Source organism: Chenopodium quinoa, unplaced genomic scaffold (assembly GCF_001683475.1).
Source record: "Chenopodium quinoa cultivar QQ74 unplaced genomic scaffold, ASM168347v1, whole genome shotgun sequence".
Lineage (NCBI taxonomy): Eukaryota > Viridiplantae > Streptophyta > Magnoliopsida > Caryophyllales > Amaranthaceae > Chenopodium > Chenopodium quinoa.
Genome location: NW_018743021.1, coordinates 662,355 through 684,500, shown reverse-complemented (window position 1 = coordinate 684,500; position 22,146 = coordinate 662,355). Strand labels below are relative to the sequence as shown.

Sequence of the window (22,146 nt, the reverse complement as noted above, 5' to 3'; positions counted from 1 at the left end):
GCTAATCAAGTTTGATTTTGATTTATTAATTATATGAAAACATACTTGCACTTAATGAGTTAGGTTATATGAATGAGACGGGTTCACACAAAGTTAATTTATTTAGAAGATTTAACTTGTTTTACCATTCACTAGCTTAACCAAGTTTGATATTAATTTATTAATTTTATGATAAAAACATAATGGGTTGAGTTATCTAAGTGGGGTGGTCACACCGAGCCAATTTATTTGAGAACTCGACTCGATTACACCATTCACTAGCTTGATCAATCCTAGGCTAGGCTAACCCAACCCATTGACCACTTTTTAGGCTTTAGCAAGACTTATGGTCTTATTGATATACACACATGTAACAACTTGATTCTTATTATTCTCTCTTTATCAAATTAGTAAAAGTCTATATTTCAAAAAAAGTAGTAAAAGTCTAGGAGAGAATAAACACAAAGCATCCCACACAAAACGAAGCGCATGTTAAGACGGGCCATCTAGGAAGGTGCCATGCCATAGAATTGCACAAATAAAACTCACTTCCGAGTCTCTGGGTCAAAATTTACAATTTCTTCACGTCTTTACTATTTTTTGTTACTCCACTTCTCCAACCTTTTCTTTTTCATAAACTTCTACAAGTATATACAGTAGTAAATTTTCAGAAATATTTTTCAATTCAATTTCTCGTTTGTTTGAACTTTGTAAAATCTTTGACATTTAAAATTTTCAATCTTGAAGGAATTGAAAATGGCTCTGTTTGTTGGGTCAGTGTTCTTGTTTGCTTCTTTGCTGTTTCTGAGTAGAGACATTCTTGCTATTTCTGGAGATTGTGATCCTATTTACAAGTATGTAAGTTGTTATAATTTAATCTTTTTTATAATTGGTTATGATCCTATATAACTTAATAGTTGTTTATTGGAGTTTGATCTTATTATTTTGTGGGTTGTTTTAATTTTGTCAATTATGGTGGGATTTGATTGGATTGGATTAGATTGTTTTTATTTGGTTGGTGTTTGCATGTTTCTTGTTTGGTTGGTTCCCATTAAACTAAATTAATAGATAATTAATAAAATATATTTGAAAGAACAAAATGAAGGAGTTTAAAAAACTACAAGTATTTAATTATTTTGAATTAAAAAGTTTGAATCATAAATAAAAAAATTATTGTTGTGAAATTTGGTAGGTATGGTCCACTTTGAAGAAGGAATGTGACCATGTAACACTAAAACAGGACTAGTCAATAGATTGTGCTTTGAGAAAAAAAACAAATTTTCATTTAAATCTGGTTCATTTAATGATGTTCAATTCTTCGTGTGTTGAAGGTGATTGTGATGAGCTATTGAAATTTAGTTTGGATCAGTGTTTGATGTGCACTATCTTTTTCAATTCATTAACTCTTAGTTCCTTTTCATTTTTTTTTTTTTTTTCATTTATTGTTTGGGTTGTTTGATTTATAATTTGGTTCTTGGCATTGTGTTTAATGTATTAAATTGTTAATTCACTTAATTGTAAAGGATATCCACGGAAATAATTTATTTCTGTGCATTGTTTTTGGAATTTGGTAAGTTTCCCTTAAGGTAGTTCACTATGATTTGCTTTTTGATTTGTGCTTAAAGATAATAACTAGTGACCTACACTAATTTTGTTTGTTTTTTGAATTGAGTGATTGGTTAGCTGATACTTAGGCCCTGTTTGGTTTGATGTAAAAGGTTTTCATGGAAAATGAATTTTCCATTTTTTCCCATTTTCCTTTGTTTGGTTTGTTAAGGAGTAGAAAACAATTTTTCAAGGGTGGAAAATTTCAACCTTAATGATGGAAAACATTTTCCTTCCAAAAACAAGGGAAGTCACATTTTCCTCTCTCCTCCTTACCTCTTTTTTTACTTCCCTCTCATTCATCCTTACATTTCCACTTTTATTTTTTATTTTTCTTGGACTTTTCTTGTATGCAATCAAACAAAGGAAAACTAATTTGCAATTGTGTTTTTCTTTGAAAATATGTTTTCCATGAAAACTAATTTTTCATTGAAAATGTTTTACATTAAACCAAACGGGGCCTTAATGCAACTTCTGTATGATCCGAAATGCTTCTGGCTCTCTATGGCGTTGGAGTATGTGTGTCAAATCAGTTAAAGATTAACCAATTTAGACATTATAGTTGTATATATACTAGGCTGATGTAACAAATTTAGCAATTTGTGGAATGGTTCAGGCAAAAATTGAGCTTATTAAGCAGGTATTTTAAAATGTGTTGGGAGATGATGCCGTAAGTAACACTATTACAGGAAGACGGGAGCAATACTTGCTTAGATTTATACATTGGCTTGTTTAGACTTTTGTGACATAATTAGTCTTCTCATACTCTTCATGTCTTCCCTTTGCTCTCTTATATGGAAATATGTAACTGTTTTGCTTCCCTGACAGAATTTGTGTAGAACAATGTCAGAAGTCTGGATGCATTCAGAATAAATGCTTCAACAACTGTGGAGTCTCCCCGGACAATAAACCTGCTAAAGGCCCATGGTATCTCCAAGAACCACTTTATCTCCGGTGGAAAGAGTGGGACTGTCGCAGTGATTGCAGGTACCATTGTATGCTTTCAAGGGAGGAAGAGAGAGCAAAACTTGGAGACAAACCCATCAAATATCATAATAAGTGGCCATTTCACCGTGTTTTTGGCATTCAGGTTCTTCCTTCTCTAACTGTATCATTTAGTAATTTTCTTTTAAAATGAAAAATGTTACATAGATGTGTTAGTATCCCATGTGGCTACGGTTGCATGTTTTTGTAGTGGTTTGGATGGCTGTGGACTGTGGTGGTAATATAACTTGTGGTACGTAAATACATATATTTGTTGGGTTGTGACACTGGTTGAGATGTGCATAATTTGGTACCTTCTGGGGCTTGGCTCTTCATTGTTCCTGCCTAACTTATGCTATGAAAGGAAGGGTGTATAAACTCAAATCCTACTGTTAGTTCAATTATTAATAAATGTAATGTGTGAGTGCAGGAACCTGTTTCTGTCGCTCTCTCGCTGCTTAATCTTGGCCTAATATTTCATGGGTGGGTGTCATTCTTTATCCTTCTATACTACAAGTTGCCTTTGAAGCCAAATGGGAAGTGTTATTACGAATACACTGGTTTATGGCTTGTGTATGCGATCTTATCCATGAACTCCTGGTTTTGGAGTGCTGTTTTCCATGGCAGGTACAGTGATTTGATTTCTACTACTTCCATTCATAATCTATTTCTGTCATTGTTTTATTATTGAAGCTTCTGATATCTGCAGATACGTGGAATTAACAGAGAACTTGTACTATTCTTCAAGAGTGGCACTTCTTGGGTTTTCACTCATTATATCCATAATTCGATCTCTAGATGTTACAGTTGAGGCTGCCAGAGTGATGGTTGCTGCTCCACTTATTGCATTTGTGACTACTCACATACTCTTTATCAACCTGGTAGAACTTGATTATGGTGAGTCTAAACAACACATATCTGTGAGTCTAAGCTACATTGTGGTTTTTCTTTTACACCTTGAAATTATATGGAATATTGTTCTGGAAAATAGAAGATCCTGAGAGGGTCAGTAATTAACCATTGCATCATAATATTGTTCTTGGTTATCTAATATGACAATTTCACAACTCCGTATTTGTGTACATCTTTAAAGTAAATTTAAAACGTTGCAGGCCTAAACATGGTGGTCAGTGGCGGTTCTGGGCCGGAGCAAGGTGGTCGACGGATAAGTTTGGCATAATATCTTAAAATTGTAGTTGGTGTAGTGGTTAGAGCAATTGTCTTGTGTATCCAAGGTCTTGGGTTCAAGACATGCATCAATCAATTATCTAAATTTTTGGGTAGCTGACAGCTGGCTTGATACATTGAATGTAGACATGTATTCAATAGTCTCAGAAACTCCGCCCAAAAAAATCTGATTTCCTTTTTCGGTTTTTCCCCAAAAATTTTCAATCTATTATTTCAATTCCAAAAAAAACTCTACATCTTCTAAACTTTATATTTTTCATTTACTTTCTTTTTTTATCTTCTTCATAATCTACAAATATTCAATTAATTTTCAAAATTTTCATCTCCCAAAATTAATTTTCCCAATATTAGTTCATATTTCAACGGTTAAATCTTCAATTTGAAGATGAAATTAATTATTAAACCGTTGTTAATCTCCCCATTTTTCCTATATATAAATTTTATTTACTCTTTCAAATTTAAGGTCCCATTTTAAAAAGTTGAACAAGACCCCATAAATAATTTGCAATTTTAGCCCCGGCACTGATGGTGGTGATGGTTGTAATAGCTACAGCCCAGCTCCTTTTCTGGGCAATCTGTGCCATTCGTTCCCATCAGCCATCACGCTGGAAGCTGTTGGTCGTGGTTGTCGGGGGAGGCGTTTCGTTACTTCTGGAGATAATCGACTTTTCTCCATACAAGGGGTTTATCGATGCACATGCCTTCTGGAAAGCCATTTCTGTACCCCTCACTTACATCTTGTGGAGCTTCGTCTGTGATGATGCTGAGTTCACTACATCTACTCTGATCAAGAAAGCAAAATAGCATCACCTAGCCAAATATCACAGTATGTTTTCGCGGCAAAAATCCTTGTACATTTCATTCGTTCTTTGTTCATTCTTTTGACATTACTCCAGATTTTATACTCAAGGGTAATACTGAAATACTACTGTCAAACTGAACTGCTCGCTGCTGGCTTGCTGGCTATAAAAGCTAAATTAGCATAGCCTTCCACTTCAGGCACTACATTTTGTGGATTTTGATTTTTGACCGAAGTTTGTCATGTTAGCAATTTTGATTGTACATTTCATTTTAGATCTTTTAAAACTATTGTTTGGATGTCAGTCACAAAAGATCAGTATGCAGAGGTTGTAGCAGAGTAAATCAGGACAATATTGAACTCATTAATAACTCAATTAGCAGTGTCAGCTGCTTGTAATAGAGTAAGCAGTTTAAGAAAATAGTATGATACACCGCCAATGGTGGCGTATTGCAACTTCTCATCTCCTTCAACTAGAAAATCACCATCCTTAGCTCGAGTAAATCCTCCAGCCAACCATCCCAAGTTCTTGTATCCCACTTCATGCAGCTTTGAAACCGCCACTATAGACCTGTTAGTTCCACATTGTTGCAGTGAAACAAATTAGGCACACGTACTATTCAGGCTAATTACCAAACAGACAACTAATAGAGGCAAACACTGCTTCATAAAAACAACAATATGATCAAAGATTTAAACTCTTTACCTTAGCCCCTCACCACAGGCAACAAGGAGCATGGCATCCTTGTCAGGAACAATCCGTTGAACCTGTGACACAAACTCCGAATTGATGGTAGTGAACTTCTGGCCAGTCCATAAGCCAATGTACCCCAAATGAACCCATTTCTTGAGTAAGGTAATAAGGGAGTTGTCCGTGTCCTTGATAAAGAGCGGAACATGCAGTGAACCAGACACTCGCGCTTTCTCTCTTTCCCACTCAGGCCTCACATCCAAAAGCTTCAACCCATCAGATTTCAAGGCAATGGCAGCTTCTTTCGGAGGGATCGCTCTAACGATCCCTGACTCTATCAGTTGCTTTCCGGATTTTCCACCTCCTATGGATGCATTTATTCGTAAACTGAAGCTGTTAGTGTGTTTTTTGTCAAGTTTCAGGGCTAATGACTGGAAATTCAAGTTTAATGTTGCCATTTTCTAAAACTTAAGCTCTATCCTACTCTCCTTATCTGAAACTAATTCTAAGGTCAGTTTTGTACTACATTATTTGATGTTATGGGACCATGCATGGTCCATGATCAACTTAAAACGACATAGCTTTCCTATTTTCACCCTTATATCTTACATAATAATTGATCCTTGACGAATTAAGGAGTACTGCAATAGATTTTACCCAAATAGAAGAATCAATTGTGTAAAAGAGCAGTGAGTAAAAGAACATCAACTATATTATAGGTGTTTCACTCGTGAGAAAATGGGCCCACCATTTACAATGACAAGAATTGAAGGGCCAAAACCAATGAAGAGGACACCAACAATAACAACAACCTGCCAATTATTTACCACAACTAATCAATTCATGGCATTCATAGGTTGGCCTTTTTAGTTCTACTTAATTCATTTACTCTAATAATAGCAATTTTGTAAATGATTATGTAACTTTGGTAATTATGTAATCAACACTAAAGTAGGAATTTATTACCAAGGGAACCCAAAATCAAAATTATGAATTCATGTTTTCTTGTTGTGTTGTGGTAGGATACTAGGATTTACTTACCTCCATCTCTATTACCATAAAAGAATGTCATATGTTTGACTTTTTATGTTTCAATTAGAGAATCATACACGCAAAAAAACACTAGTCATTCCTTAACTATTGCAATTTTGACACTTTTGATCATGTTCATATATTCTCGTTTACCATATATTGTGATTTGTACATTCAAAAAATATTGTCGTGTGTTGTCTTACTAAATTCATCTTGATATATATTTCAATTTTTGTATAACATCAATTTTATTTTTTTTTAAAGTAAAGATATTTAAGATTTATAAAGTGTTTTGGCCTAAGAAGCTTAATCCGAATAATATGTCTATATAGTTCCGAGAACGAGTTCCATTTAATTTGTTAATATCAAATTCTTACCAATATTGGCAATATATGAGTATATATTAATATAGCTATAGAACCTATGGTTTGTCATCAGAACTCATCACGTCTAATTATAGATTATTTATGAATTTAAGGATGCAATTTGTACTTATTATATATCTTCGGCAATTTCTACTGTTAAATCGGTTGAAATATTTGAATCGTTCCTTTCATATATACTTCTATATTCAACAAGAACTAAACCTTTGAAATTCTAGAAGAATAAGAATCATTCTTGCAAGTGATTAGATTCAGTCACTATATTCTGCCTAATTAAATAAATTGGTTTATTGGTGTACAAGTATGTTCCAACATCTTCTATTGATCTTAAACATTAGTCTTTATATACATACGTACTCCTATTGATCACATATGAACTCCTTAAAACTCATTTTATAAGTCAAAACACTCAAATTGATAATTCTTCAATGCGAACAAATAAACCAAATAGTTTCTATACAAGTTCAATTTAACTCCAATAAGTTCAGTTCTTATCTTAATTTTATTCTCTCATAAAATATTCAGTTTAGTCAATCAGAACAGACCCGAAGTAGTACACTATTAGCTTAGTATATTGAACATAAGTCAAAACAACGCTAGTATGTTTTATGCATTGTTTGGTTAAATTTCCATCTCATTAAAGATCAGCACTCTCTATTATACTTCTTAACACTCACTTTCCTTCTTAATTTCACTGTTTATCTTCAGTAATTATGTCAATAAAACAGTATTTTGCTAATCTTAAAATGGTGTGTTATTGCAGTTTAAGTATGGAGTACTACAAGAATCTCAATCATGCTTAGATTAATCGCTCCAAATTATAAATACTACCTCAAATATTATATGCAACTTTTACATTTTTTATATTTTATAAATAAACCCTAAAGTTACACATTTAACGAAGATAGGTTAAAGTATTAATCAGATACAAACAAATTACTACTTAGAAAAAGAAAAACACGAAGTGTTTCCATGAAATCCATCAGTAAAGTCACCTCTTTTAATGGCAACTTACTATTTTTAACTGCAAAGTAGGCAAGTAGCAGTAAAATTCGTCCTGTTGTCGTGGCCAGCGCAGGAATATAAAATTACTACTTCCACGAATTCAGCATAATTTAATGATATAAAAAGTGCAAATAATTAAGCGTTGTTTAATTATAAACAAATTGACAATGTGTAATTAATAAATAATGATGGTGGAAGTAGTTTATTACAGAAGATTCCAAATACTATTGACATTGTCCCCGTACCGTGCTGAAAACGTTGAGAGAGTAGTAGGGAGTTAGTAAATAATAAATGTTACATTTGACACTTGCATTCTACTCCCATATTTCTAAGTGATAAATGTTCGTTGTATCAAGTATCAACCTTCGTTTAGCCCAATACCCCGTAGTTCATAAGGTAATGACCTAATGGGTGATTATGAAATTAGTACTCCCTCGGAATTTCTCCAAATTTTCTCAAAAAGCGTGGATAATGCCTTTACTTTTGGAAATTTTTGACTTTTTTTCACTTGGAAATAAAAATTTCCTAAATATTTACCATGTTCTCTAATAACCCCCGTGAGTCCAATTAGCTGGGTGGAACCATCAAATTAGCCTTTCAACGGCCAATTTACCGGTTAACAACTTGCACCGATTTCATTAACTCAAGCCTACCACAAACATTTATGACAACATATAATGATCATATATGGTTCCAGACGGCATTATATGACCCTGAGATGTATCCCCTCAAATCTAAATGCTTTTCAACACCGGGTTCCGAAACATTCAAAATTTCTCAAAAAGCGAGGATATTAAGCCTTAAATTTTGAAAATTTTGACTTTTTTCGCTCGAAAATAAAAATTGCCGAAATGTTTACCATGTTCCCTAATACCGTCAGGGAGTTCCACTGGGTAGGTGGCCTGGAACCATCCCATTATCAATTTACCGGTTTACAACTTGTACCGATTTTACTAATTCAACCCTACCACGAACATTTATGACAACAAAATAATGATCATATAAGGTTCCGAATGGCATTGTATGACCCCGAGATGTATCCTCTAGAATTTCAAGACTTTTCGACATTGGGCCCTGAAACCTTTGAAATTTCTCATCAAAAGGCGTGGATATTAGCCTTCAATTTTGGAATTTTAATTTTGAATTTTTTTCGCCCGGAAATAAAAATTGTCGAAATTTTTACCATAGTCCCTAATACCCTGCGGGAATGATATGTCTATTTTATATAGTGTTTTACCCCCGTCCCGTGGTCATTATTAGTAGTGTTTTTGGCTCTTTCGGGCCACTTTTATTGCTAATTTGTGTGCTTTAGTGTTTTCGTAGTTTCAGTTGTGTTTTACAGGAAATTGCACTCTTGGAGCATTTTCCCGGGCCTTATTGGATCGACTACGGAAGCTAGAAGGACACGACCACTTTTGGAGCCCAAGATCGGTGAGAGCCGGTGACCAAGGGCTCGGTAATTTGGATCACGAGGCATTTGGACCATGTATTCGAGACCCGAGAGGAAATATGGATTGGGCCGAGAAATCTAGCCCAATCGAAGTCCAAGCCTCGAAGATGAAGACTGGGCCCGATCGGGCAAGCATACGCCCGATCGGGCGGCTGCGTGTGTTAGTGCCATCAAGGAAAGGCGCGCCCGATCGGGTGAGCGTAGGCTCGATCGGGCGCGGCATATCAGAAGGAGCATAGTAAAAAATGGCGGGCCCGATCGGGCGCCCCTTCGCCCGATCGGGCGCGTGTTTTTCCTAGAGTTTGATTAAGTTTAGTTTAATTCGTGTTTTAGGAAAGGTTTATATACGTTTTTGTACGGAAGTAGGACGGATCATCCTCTTCTCTCTTAGACTTTCTCTCTCTACTTAGTTTTCTCTCTCTTAAACTCTCTCCAAACCTTTGTTCTTAATTCTTTCATTAATTCCAGATTATTTTGGTAACGATTTCTCTTCCTTTAATCTTATTTATTTTTATTCCTTCCATCATGATTTATTTTATTACTTTGATTAGTTTAGTTTTTATTATGTGTGAGTAGTTTAATTTCTAGGGTTTATGGGGATCTAATAAATAATATGAAGGGGTAAATTATTGTTGTTGATTATCAATACTAGATTAATTTCCTATTGATTGATTTAATGCTCTGTGACTAGATTAGGCCTATCTTTTATGCATGAGTTTGACAATATTGATTCAAGAATCGTGAGATGAGAATTAATGTTTAGGTCTAGTTTCAATAGGCAAGTTAATTTATAAATGGTTAAGTCAAGATTCGAGAGATGAGATTTAATACCGATAAATTAATTGTGTGATTGTAATAAGTAGCGAGAGCCCTTTACAATCTGGTTAATTGATGCGTTGATGATTGACTATTATTGATTGTTGGTATTGCATGATAATTTCTTATTGGATTGTTTTAATGTTTTACAATTGCGGCTTGTAAAAGTATAGCAATATTAAATTGATGAATCGAGCAGATGTTAATTTGATATTAAAGGCTATTTTCAATAAGAACTTAGATCTGGTAAATTGCGAGAGCCTGTTAGATCTCTGTTGATTAATAAATTGCGAGAGCCTGTTAATCATGTTATTTATGCAATGTCAATGATTGATTACTATGTTTTACCCTGGAATATTATTTATTGGTGAACCTATGCTCTAGATCCCTTTATATATTGTTCTCTTCTTACTCTTATCCTTAGTAGTTTAGTTTCTTGCTTAATTATAAATATTGGTTACTTAAATAATTTAGATTATATTAATTAATTAGGAGTAAAAAGACTAGTTTCCCTGTGGAGATCGACCCTACTTCCCTATCTACTTTAGCTAGAGGACTTAGGAATTATTTTTGATTAGGGGATACGACTTTACCCTGTCAGGGAGTCCAATTAGATGGGTGGAACCATCCAATTTGTCTTTAAACAATCAATTTACCGATTTATAACTTGCACCGATTTCAATAACTCAAGCCTATCACGAATATTTATGACAATAAATAATGATCATATATGGTTCCAAACGACATAATATGAACCTGAGATGTGTTCCCTAGAATTTCAAGACTTTAAGACAACGGGTCCTGAAGACTTCAAAATTTCTCAAAAAGCGTGGATATTAGCCTTCACTTTTTGAATTTTTTTACTTTTTTTCGCCCGAAAATAAAAATTGTCGAAATTTTTACCATGATCCCTAATACTCTCTAGGAGTCCAATTGGTTGAGTGGAACCATCCAGTTTGCGTTTTAATGGCCTATTTACTGGTTTACAACTTGCAACGATTTCATTAATTCAAGCCTACTACGAACATTAATGACAACATAAAATGATTATATATGGTTCAAAACGACATTATATGACCCCGAGATGTATCCCAAAAAATCTTAAGGCTTTTCGACACCTGGCCCCGAAACCTCCAAAATTTCACTAAAAGCTCTTGGAAACCTCCAAAACGACATTAGCCTTCAATTTTTTTGACTTATTTTCCCCCGGAAATAAAATTTTCAAAATGTTTACCATGGTCCCTAAAACCCTCCGGGCGTCGAATTGGGTGTGGCACTATCCAATTTGCCATTAAACAAACAATTTAACGGTTTACAACTTGCACTGATTTCATTAACTCAAGCCTACCACGAACATTTATGATAACATATAATGATCATATATGGTTCCAAATGGTCATAACTCAAGCCTAGAATTTTAAAACTTTTCGACACCGGGTTCCGCTCCAAAATTTCGCAAAATGCGTGGATATTAAACTTCAATTTTGGAATTTTTTGAATTTTTTTTGCCCGAAAATAAAAATTGCCGTAATATTTACAATGGTCCATAATATCCTCCGGGAGTCCACCTGGCTAGGTGCAACTATCAAATTTGCCTTTAAACATCCGATTTACCGGTTTACAACTTGCACTGATTTCATTAACTCTAGCCTACCACGAACATTTATGATAACAAATAATGATCATATATGGTTCCAAACGACATTATATGACCCTGAAATCTTCCCTAAAATTTCAAGACTTTTCGACATCGGGCTCCGAAACTCCCAAAATTTCTCAAAAAACGTGGATATTAGACTTCTTTTTTCGATTTTTTTTAACTTTTTTACGCCCGGAATAAAAATTGCCGAAAAGTTTACCATGGTCCCTAATACCCTTCGGAAGCCCAATTGGGTGGGTGGAACCATCCAATTTGCATTTAAACGACCAATTTACCGTTTTACAACTTGCACCGATTTTATTAACTCAAGCCTACCACGAATATTTATGACTACATACAATGATCATATATGCTTCCAAACGACATTATATGACCCCGAAACGTATTCCCTAAAATCTCAAGCCTTTTCGACACCGTGCCACGAAACATCCAAAATTTCTCAAAAAGCGTAGATATATATAAGTCTTCAATTTTGGAATTTTAATTTTTGAATTTTTTTCACCCGAAAATAAAAATTGCCGAAATGTTTACCATAATAGTCCCTAATACCCTGCGGGAGTCCAATTAGGTGGGTGGAACTATCCAATTTGTCTTTAAACGACCAATTTATCGATTTACAACTTGCACCGATTTCAATAACTCAAGCCTATCACGAACATTTATGACAATAAATAATGATCATATATGGTTCCAAATGACATTATATGAACCCGAGATTTATTCCCTAGAATTTCAAGACTTTTAGACAACGGGTCCTAAAGACTACAAATTTCTCAAAAATCGTGGATATTAGCCTTCAATTTTGGAATTTTTTGACTTATTTTCCCTTTAAAATAAAAATTTCCGAAATATTTACCATGGTTCCTAAAACACCCCAGACGTCCAATTGAGTGGGTGGCACTATCCAATTTGCCTTTAAACAACCAATTTACCGGTTTACAACTTGCACTGATTTCATTAACTCAAGCCTACCACGAACATTTATGATAACATATAATGATCATATATGGATCCAAATGGCATTATATGACCCCGAGATGTATCCCCTAGAATTTTAAGACTTTTCGACAACGGGCTCTGAAACCTCCAAAATTTCACAAAATGCGTGGATATTAGACTTCAATTTTGGATTTTTTTGACTTTTTTTCGCCGGAAAAAAAAATTGTCGTAATGTTTACAATGGTCCATAGACTATAATATCCTACGGGAGTCCACCTTGCTGGGTGGAACCATCCAATTTGCCTTTAAACAACCGATTTACCGGTTTACAACTTGCACTGATTTCATTAACTATAGCCTACCACGAACATTTATGATAACAAATAATGATCATGTATGGTTCCAAACGACATTATATGACCCCAAAATGTATTCCTGACAAGCGCACATTAGGGCGCGCTTTAAGGCATATAAATGGGTGATTTTGGATGTATTTAGGCCCGTTTTGGTCGTTTATTGCCTTGTTACACTCGTTTCCTTCATATTACGTGCTTCACGGGTTTCGGTCTGTTTTTGGTGTGTTAACAGGTATAGTTGACCAAGTTATGTCGAGTCCCGAACCATTGGTGCGTAATCAGGCTATTATCGATCCTAGTCCACCAAGCTAAGGCTTTGCTGCGGTTCTCAAGGCCTTGAAAGGCAAGTTAAGTAGCAGGCAAGGAAGAACAGTTCACAAATATGACACCTGTTCACTATTTTGCTCACAACTTTCGGTATACAAATGATAATGGAGTGATTCCAATTGCATTGGAAAGTAGACTTGAAGAGATTTCCAACGATATATTGCACGCCTCAAACAGAGCTCTGGATAAGAAGTTGTGACTGTTTTAAGAAGACCAAAGTGCCTGCAACCTTCCTGCCTATGCTGCACGGCCGTGCCACTTTTAGCACGGCCATGCCAGGCATTAGCACGGCCGTGCCAAGCCAATTTCCATGCCCGTGCTAGTGCCAGATTCAGCATGGTCGTGCCAGGCATTAGCACGGTCTTGCCAGATTCAGCACGGCCGTGCCAGGCATTAGCACGACCGTGCCAAATTCAGCACGGCCGTGCCATAATTGAAGATATTGTGGATCAGCTACTGCCATGCTTGCACGGCCGTGCCACTTCCAGCACGGCCGTGCCGATTCACGAAGGGCAGCCTGCGATTTACTTTCCGATTTAAAACATATATATATAGCCCGATTGTAAGGGTTAAGAGACAGTTTTTAGAGAGAGTTTTGAGAGCCTTTGTAGAGAGTTATTGGAAAACGTTCTTAGTATTAGAGATTCATTAGTTTTCTTAGAGATATTTCTAGAGATTTTAGTTTTCTTGGATTGATTTGAAGCAAGATTTGCGAAGATTCTTTGTATTATTCATTGACGACGGATATCAAAGTTCTGAACTTTTCCATTGATTCGCATCAATACAATTGGTATTATTCATTCTTGTTTATTAATCAAGCTTTATTATTCCTTAATCAGAATTCATGTTTATATCTATTATGCTTTTGGATTTCATTATTGCTTTGATTATGAATATGTGTGAGTAGTCTCCTAGCTAGGGTTTCGGGATGAAACCCGGCCTAGGTAATCTATGTAATTGAGGATTGATTTTGATAAACGGATTGTGATTAAATTGATTATATGCGATTGCATGTTAATTCATTATAATAGGAGTAGCTAACCTAGAATCTTGAATTTGATTGCATGATATTCTTGATTTGAACAAGAGATTGTGAATTGAGTATTTCATTATTGAATGTGTTTTGATTATGTATCGAGTAATGTTAAGTGCATGAGAAATCCAAGCTTAGTATTGCCCGTTGTCTTCCTATCATATGATATTGATCAGACTTATAGTCTTTGCATATCCCGTTTGTCTCTGTGATTCCTTGCTGCTTAGTTACCAATGGTTAGGCGGATTCCCGTTCTCCCTAGTGTCTTAGTTTATCGATTTATTCCATCTTATTAGTAGTATTTTAGAATACCATTTTCCATTGATTTCGAACTAGCTTAGGTTTAAGATTGATTTGCAATTACTCTCGTTCCTCGTGGACCGAACCTTTATTTGCCATTGTACTTGGTTATAGGGTGTTCGTATAAGTATTGTTTGATTGAGAGTTAGATTGTAGCGACCGATTTAACCCTCGTCAAAATGGCGCCGTTGCCGGGGAGCGGTGTTTGTTAATTGCTTTTTGATTTCTTGAGTCTAGTTCATCATAAAAAAAAAGCACAAAAAGATTTTTCCCTTTTGGCTACACTTGTAGCCCTGCTATTTAATTGGTTTGGTTAGTGTGTATGCGCAGGCCTAAACAGAGAGAATTAATACCCTTCGATCCAGAAATCGAAATAACTTTGAAGAGCAATCGTAAATCTCGATTGACGTCATCAAACTCTCAAGGAAAGGAACACAACACACAACAGGTTCCAATGGAAGACATACCGCGCCAACCTAATCGGCCAGCACCACGACCCCTTAAGGAGTTGGGAACTCCTGGGGCGTATAGAGCTTCAAGTGGGATTGCTCCACCCACTACTGAGGCCAATGATTTCGAGATTCGGCCAGCTATGATCACCCTCATCGAGAGAAGGCAGTTTAGTGGTGCCAAGCATGAGAGCCCTTTGGCTCATTTGAACGAATTTGAGAAGTACTGCAATACCATCAAGGTTAATGGGGTGAATCAAGAGTTCGTGAGATTGAAGCTTTTCCCCTTTTCACTTATTGGGAGAGCTCTCGAATGGTTAGAGAAGGAGGTGAAGCCGAACTCTCTACACACTTGGGATGATGTCACGACAGCATTTTTGGGAAGATTCTATTCTCAAAAGAAGACGGCCGACGCTAGAGCCTTGATTCAAGGGTTTCGGCAAAGGAGTGGGGAGTCGATCTATGAAGCATGGGAAAGGTACAAGGAGTACCAAAGAGAGTGCCCACACCACGGAATCCCAACATATCAAGTTTTATAGATTTTCTATGGAGGATTGAGTCCTCAAGGGAAGACCAGTTTGGATGCGGGAGCAGGTGGCCCAATAATGAACAAAACTGAAGAGCAAGTCATAGATATTATCGAAGATGTGGTACGACACCACATGGATTGGCAAGACGGCGAGCGAGATGCTGTGAACAAGAGTGGAGGAGCGGTCTATTTAGTGGACCACCTCAATGCCATTAGCAACCTGACATCACAAATTACGAACCTCGGGAAGGAGATGTCAGTGATTAAAGCCAAGCTCGATTCCGTGCCATTGCAAGATCTTCCCTCCCAATATAAGGGGAGAGGTATGAATCCTAATCCTTCCGTTTCTAATATGTCTGTAGGATGTATTTTCTGTGAAAACTGTGGGTCTTATGATCATTATACTAATGCTTGTAATTTTGATCCCTCATATGATCCTAATAATAATGATAGTAATAGATATAATAATGAACAGGTCAATGCTATGTCTTATGATAACGGACCTAGGAATGACAATAATAGATATCTGCCACCTAATCAAAGAGGGAACAATTATAATCAGGGAGGTAATGATTTTGATTATCAAAACCAGTGGGGAAATAGGGGCCAAAGGGACCAAAATTCCCAAGGACCCTATAATCAACATGGTGGTTTTGGAAATCAAAACCAATACCAACAGGGTAATCAAATGAATCATAATTCCCAAGGGAAATTCAATCAAGGGGGAAACGGCATTAATAACAGGGGAAACTGGAATAATAATAAGGGGTACTCTAATCAAAATCCCCAACAATCTAATGTGCGTGGTTCCCGAGCTACAAATGATAATTATTATGCTCATGGACCACCACAGAGATCTAGCTTGGAGGAAATGATGGAGTCCCAGGCCAAAATGTTCAACACTTTTATGTCCACCACTGATAAAAAGTTTAGTGAAGTGATGACACATAATAAGATGCTTGAAACCCAGATTTCTCAGTTGGCTAGTGCTATAAAAGATGGGGTTGGAGTTTCAAAACTACCGCCTCAAGGTATTGACCCTAAAAACTCTGTAAATGCTATCACCACTAGGAGTGGAAAGACATTGAGGGGGAGCGATGAAGTAGTACCCCCTAGGAGTCAACCTGTGACTCCACCTATCACTGATAATGTTGTAGGAAGTAAGGATGAGAGGACCAGAGAAAAAGATAAAATTAATGAGGTCCCAAAGGAACAGGTGGGAGCACAAACCAATGAACCCGACCTATTACATAGACTCCCTACCCCCAAAAATATTTGAGACATAAGCTAGATGCCCAATTCGGGAAGTTTTTAGAGACCTTGAGAGAAGTCCACCTTTCTATACCATTCACTGATGCTATCAAGCAAATGCCTAACTATGCTAGGTTTTTAAAAGATATATTGAGTGGTAGAAGAAACTGTGAAGGGGTAGAAACTGTTAACCTCACTGAACACTGTAGTGCTATAATAATGAACAAAATGCCTCCTAAGTTAGGAGATCCGGGTAGCTTTTCAATCCCTTGTGCTATAAACAAAATGAATATTGATAATGCTTTGTGTGATCTTGGAGCTAGTGTTAGTCTCATGCCATATTCTGTTTATCAACGATTAAATATAGGAGAACTTATTCCCACTAACATATCCCTTCAATTAGCCGATAGATCGATCAAATTTCTAAAGGGTAAAGTGGAAGATGTTCCCCTAAGGGTGGGGAAGTTTGTCATACCTGTTGACTTTGTGGTCCTAGATATGGATGAGGATGTTCATATACCTATAATTCTAGGACGTCCTTTCCTAGCTACTTCGGGGGCCCTTATTGATGTAAAGGGTGCCAAGATTTCATTGAAAGTAGGAAAGGAGGTTTTAGATTTTGATTTAAATAAAACTATGAAATATCCTTGTTCTAATTCTGATAATTGCATGATGGTTGACACTGTTGATTCCATTGTCTCTGATATGCGTAACGAATTATTCTATACTAATCATGATTTTGAGTTGAATGAGAACAAGGAAAACAGGGACATGGAGGAGCAATTTCTAGATGCATTAGATGTGGCCACTGCAAAGGAGGCTAATGAAGCACCAAAGGTAAAGCTTAAACCCCTTCCAACACATCAAGGAAGGGTTTCCCCTGTGTTTGTAGTACCTAAGAAAGGGGCGGTGACTATTGTCAAGAATAAGAATGGTGAGCTTATCTCCACTGCAATGGCAAGTATTGATTATGGGTAACCTGTAATCCATGTGCTGCGTCAAGCTAATGACGTTAAAGAAGCGCTTCCGGGAGGCAACCCGAGACCCAGTCAATGAGGTAATTTTCTCTTTCCCTTTTTGCCTTCTAGGTAGTCTCTCGATGCCTGACATTGAGGACAATGTCTATACTAGCTTGGGGGGGGGGGGTGAATGGTTTCCTTGTTGATTTTCCCTTGTTTTTCTTCATATTCCTATAAAAAAATAAAAAAAAAATGAGTTTATTTTGGTTTCGTTTTGGTTTGTTTCTATCTAACCTGTGCAGATATGAAGACTCATGGAGGTAGCATTAGGAGCTTCGCCGCATCTCATGTTGTCTTAGTGTGTTTTCAAGAAGCATTTGGTGAAATCTTTCCCTTTTTCCTTTAGTTTTTTTTTTTGTTTTTGTGTGCAATATAGGAAAAGCTTCTGTTATGAGAATGTGTAGTATAGTTTATATGATTTGCCTCATAGTCTTTTCCTATATTTTTGGATCGTGATAAACTTGTCTAATTGCATAAACTTTTGGAATAATGCTTATATTTGGATTCGAAACGTGAATGAATGTGTGTGGAATATCTATTTCTACTTAAGCCAGTGATGAATACACAGTTTGAGTCTATTGTTGATCAATGTAGACGAGTCTAGGCGAAGGTAGTTGGTTAGAACACTTTTGTCATGTGAAACTCTATGCCTTTGGGCTGCGGTAAGATGGAGTCGCTTCCCATTTGTGGATTTGATCCCCTTAATTGGTAGTTGCTTTGTTTTTGAATCCCGTGAGATTTTATTGTTCTAGCCTTCATCATTCTTCTTGAGTGGCATATTTGGATCCTTGATTATGCATGTTTCGATCTTTGTGTTGACTTGTAGCTCCCAAAACCGACTTGACACTTTTAAGGGAGGAAGAGGGCACCTTTTTCATTTTTCTTATTCTTGTTCCTTTTGTTTTGTTACAAATTAATTTTCTTTTTACATCATCTTACTTGCTAACCATGTTGAGCCTTTAATTCCATTCTTGGTTACCCATGTTACAAACCCGATGGCCGATGTTTTACCAACCCTTAGTTGTGAAGCGTTTACCTCGCAAGGTTTGTTTGAGCTTATTGTGTATAAATCAAGAATAATGATCGATAGTTGGTTTGAGCAAGTTTGAAAGTGAGCTTAATTGTAAAGATGTAATATGAAAATTTGTTTTTGAAAAAAAAAGAAAAAAAAGAAAAGAAAATCAAAAAAAAAAAAAAAGAGGAGAAAAGTCGTCCGAATTGTGAAAAAGGCGAGGACATATGAATAAAAGCTTTGAAGTTTGAAAAAGGTGATTTGAGTGTGTATAACATAGAGAGTTTGGGATGTGTAAAAGTGTGATCAATGTTTATTGTGGAATGTGAATTGCATCTTTTGAACTATTGTTTTTAAGAATTGTGATTCTTGCGCTTCATTTAGGAATTAACCCCATTTTTTAAATTGTTTTCACCTACCTTACCCATTGCCAATACATTACAACCCTTTAAGACCCTTAGACTTTAGAGGTGTTCGGTTCTCAAACGGTGGAGGGAGATACCTTTCAACCCTATGGAAAGATTATGCGTAATCGAGATGTCGGGATACCTTTGTTATTTCCTCAAATATCACTTAATCTGGTTCCTTCGAGGAATCACGAGGGGCCAATTAGGGTGGTGATTTGAAGCAAAAGGGGAGGACGTGGCCGGTTTGGTTGGGTTTAGAGGGAAGCATGACTTCTTTGTTCTCTATGCTTGGTTTAGGTTTTGTTTACATTTTGATCAACGATACCTTGGATTGTGTGTCTCGTTGCTTGTTTGAGTGAGTTTTCATTCCGTGCATGGTTGTTCTAAGTAGGATCCATTGACTTCATTCCGTGCTAAATTGGATTTATATGTAATGACAATAGTTTATTTGATCCTGTGTGTGTGTGTATCCCTTAGTTTTGCTCGAGGACTAGCAAAAGTGTAGCTTGGGGGATTTTGACAAGCGCACATTAGGGCGCGCTTTAAGGCATATAAATGGGTGATTTTGGATGTATTTAGGCCCGTTTTGGTCGTTTATTGCCTTGTTACACTCGTTTCCTTCATATTACGTGCTTCACGGGTTTCGTCTGTTTTTGGTGTGTTAACAGGTATAGTTGACCAAGTTATGTCGAGTCCCGAACCATTGGTGCGTAATCAGGCTATTATCGATCCTAGTCCACCAAGATAAGGCTTTGCTGCGGTTCTCAAGGCCTTGAAAGGCAAGTTAAGTAGCAGGCAAGGCAGAACAGTTCACAAATATGACACCTGTTCACTATTTTGCTCACAACTTTCGGTATACAAATGATAATGGAGTGATTCCAGTTGCATTGGAAAGTAAACTTGAAGAGATTTCCAACGATATATTGCACGCCTCAAACGGAGCTTTGGATAAGAAGTCGTGACTGTTTTAAGAAGACCAAAGTGCCTGCAACCTTCCTGCCTATGCTGCACGGCCGTGCCACTTTTAGCACGGCCGTGCCAGGCATTAGCACGGCCGTGCCAGGCATTAGCACGGCCGTGACAAGCCAATTTCCATGCCCGTGCCAGTGCCAGATTCAGCACGGACGTGCCAGGCATTAGCACGGTCGTGCCAGATTCAGCACGGTCGTGCCAGGCATTAGCACGGCCGTGCCAAATTCAGCACGGCCGTGCCATAATTGAAGATATTGCGGATCAGCTACTGCCATGCTTGCACGGCCGTGCCACTTCCAGCACGGCCGTGCCGATTCACGAAGGGCAGCCTGCGATTTACTTTCCGATTTAAAACATATATATATAGCCCGATTGTAAGGGTTAAGAGACAGTTTTTAGAGAGAGTTTTGAGAGCCTTTGTAGAGAGTTATTGGAAAACGTTCTTAGTATTAGAGATTCATTAGTTTTCTTAGAGATATTTCTAGAGATTTTAGTTTTCTTGGATTGATTTGAAGCAAGATTTGCGAAGATTCTTTGTATTATTCATTGACGACGGATATCAAAGTTCTGAACTTTTCCATTGATTCGCATCAATACAATTGGTATTATTCATTCTTGTTTATTAATCAAGCTTTATTATTCCTTAATCAGAATTCATGTTTATATCTATTATGCTTTTGGAATTCATTATTGCTTTGATTATGAATATGTGTGAGTAGTCTCCTAGCTAGGGTTTCGGGATGAAACCCGGCCTAGGTAATCTATGTAATTGAGGATTGATTTTGATAAACGGATTGTGATTAAATTGATTATATGCGATTGCATGTTAATTCATTATAATAGGAGTAGCTAACCTAGAATCTTGAATTTGATTGCATGATATTCTTGATTTGAACAAGAGATTGTGAATTGAGTATTTCATTATTGAATGTGGTTTGATTATGTATCGAGTAATGTTAAGTGCATGAGAAATCCAAGCTTAGTATTGCCCGTTGTCTTCCTATCACATGATATTGATCAGACTTATAGTCTTTGCATATCCCGTTTGTCTCTGTGATTCCTTGTTGCTTAGTTACCAATGGTTAGGCGGATTCCCGTTCTCCCTAGTGTCTTAGTTTATCGATTTATTCCATCTTATTAGTAGTATTTTAGAATACCATTTTCCATTGATTTCGAACTAGCTTAGGTTTAAGATTGATTTGCAATTACTCTCGTTCCTCGTGGACCGAACCTTTATTTGCCATTGTACTTGGTTATAGGGTGTTCGTATAAGTATTGTTTGATTGAGAGTTAGATTGTAGCGACCGATTTAACCCTCGTCAATTCCCTAAAATTTCAAGACTTTTCGACATCGTGCTCCGAAACCTCCAAAAATTCTCAAAAAACGCGGATATTAGAATTCTATTTTTGAATTTTTTTAACTTTTTTACGCCCAAATTAAAAATCTCCAAAACGTTTATTATGGTCCCTAATACCCTCCGGCAGTCCAATTGGGTGGGTGGAACCATCCAATTTGCATTTAAACGGCCAATTTACCGATTTACAACTTGCACCGATTTTATTAACTCAAGCCTACCATGAATATTTATGACTGCATATAATGATCATATATGGTTCCAAACGGCATTATATGACCCCGAGATGTATTCTCTAAAATCTCAAGCCTTTTCGACACCGTGCCCTGAAACATCCAAAATTTCTCGAAAAACGTGGATATAAGCCTTCAATTTTGTAATTTTTTGACTTTTTTTTCGTCCGGAAATAAGAATTGCTAAAATTTTTACCATGGTCCCTAATACCCTCCAGGAGTCCAATTGGGTGGGTGTATCCATCCAATTTGCCTTTAAACGACCAATTCACCGGTTTACAACTTGCACCGATTTGATTAAATTAAATCAAGTCTACCACGAACATTTATGACAACATATAATGATCATAAATGGTTCTAAACGCTATTATA

At 36.6% G+C, this 22,146-nt stretch overlaps 2 protein-coding genes across 2 annotated transcripts; one reads left to right on the top strand and one right to left on the bottom strand.

Annotated features, from left to right (window-relative positions):
* The first annotated feature begins 412 nt into the window (after positions 1-412).
* Positions 413-4,806, top strand: LOC110730130 (post-GPI attachment to proteins factor 3-like). The gene is made up of 5 exons (XM_021909904.1): positions 413-833; positions 2,413-2,674; positions 2,999-3,195; positions 3,278-3,465; positions 3,681-4,806. The coding sequence occupies exons 1-5, from the start codon at positions 736-738 to the stop codon at positions 3,746-3,748; spliced, it is 813 nt and encodes a 270-aa protein (XP_021765596.1). The 5' UTR covers positions 413-735; the 3' UTR covers positions 3,749-4,806.
* An 89-nt stretch (positions 4,807-4,895) lies between these two features.
* LOC110730131 (rhodanese-like domain-containing protein 10) lies at positions 4,896-5,836 on the bottom strand. The gene is made up of 2 exons (XM_021909906.1): positions 5,262-5,836; positions 4,896-5,126 (listed from the first exon to the last, which is right to left on the bottom strand). The coding sequence occupies exons 1-2, from the start codon at positions 5,702-5,704 to the stop codon at positions 4,928-4,930; spliced, it is 642 nt and encodes a 213-aa protein (XP_021765598.1). The 5' UTR covers positions 5,705-5,836; the 3' UTR covers positions 4,896-4,927.
* Positions 5,837-22,146: the final 16,310 nt, after the last annotated feature.

Excerpts from the sequence above, each read along its gene's own strand:
- LOC110730131 (XM_021909906.1), bottom strand. The coding sequence starts at position 5,704 with ATGGCAACATTAAACTTGAATTTCCAGTCATTAGCCCTGAAACTTGAC. Across the intron at positions 5,127-5,261 it reads GCCTGTGGTGAGGGGCTAAG|GTCTATAGTGGCGGTTTCAA; the intron begins GTAAAGAGTTTA and ends TGGAACTAACAG.
- LOC110730130 (XM_021909904.1), top strand. The coding sequence starts at position 736 with ATGGCTCTGTTTGTTGGGTCAGTGTTCTTGTTTGCTTCTTTGCTGTTT. Across the intron at positions 2,675-2,998 it reads ACCGTGTTTTTGGCATTCAG|GAACCTGTTTCTGTCGCTCT; the intron begins GTTCTTCCTTCT and ends GTGTGAGTGCAG. Across the intron at positions 3,466-3,680 it reads CCTGGTAGAACTTGATTATG|GCCTAAACATGGTGGTCAGT; the intron begins GTGAGTCTAAAC and ends AAAACGTTGCAG.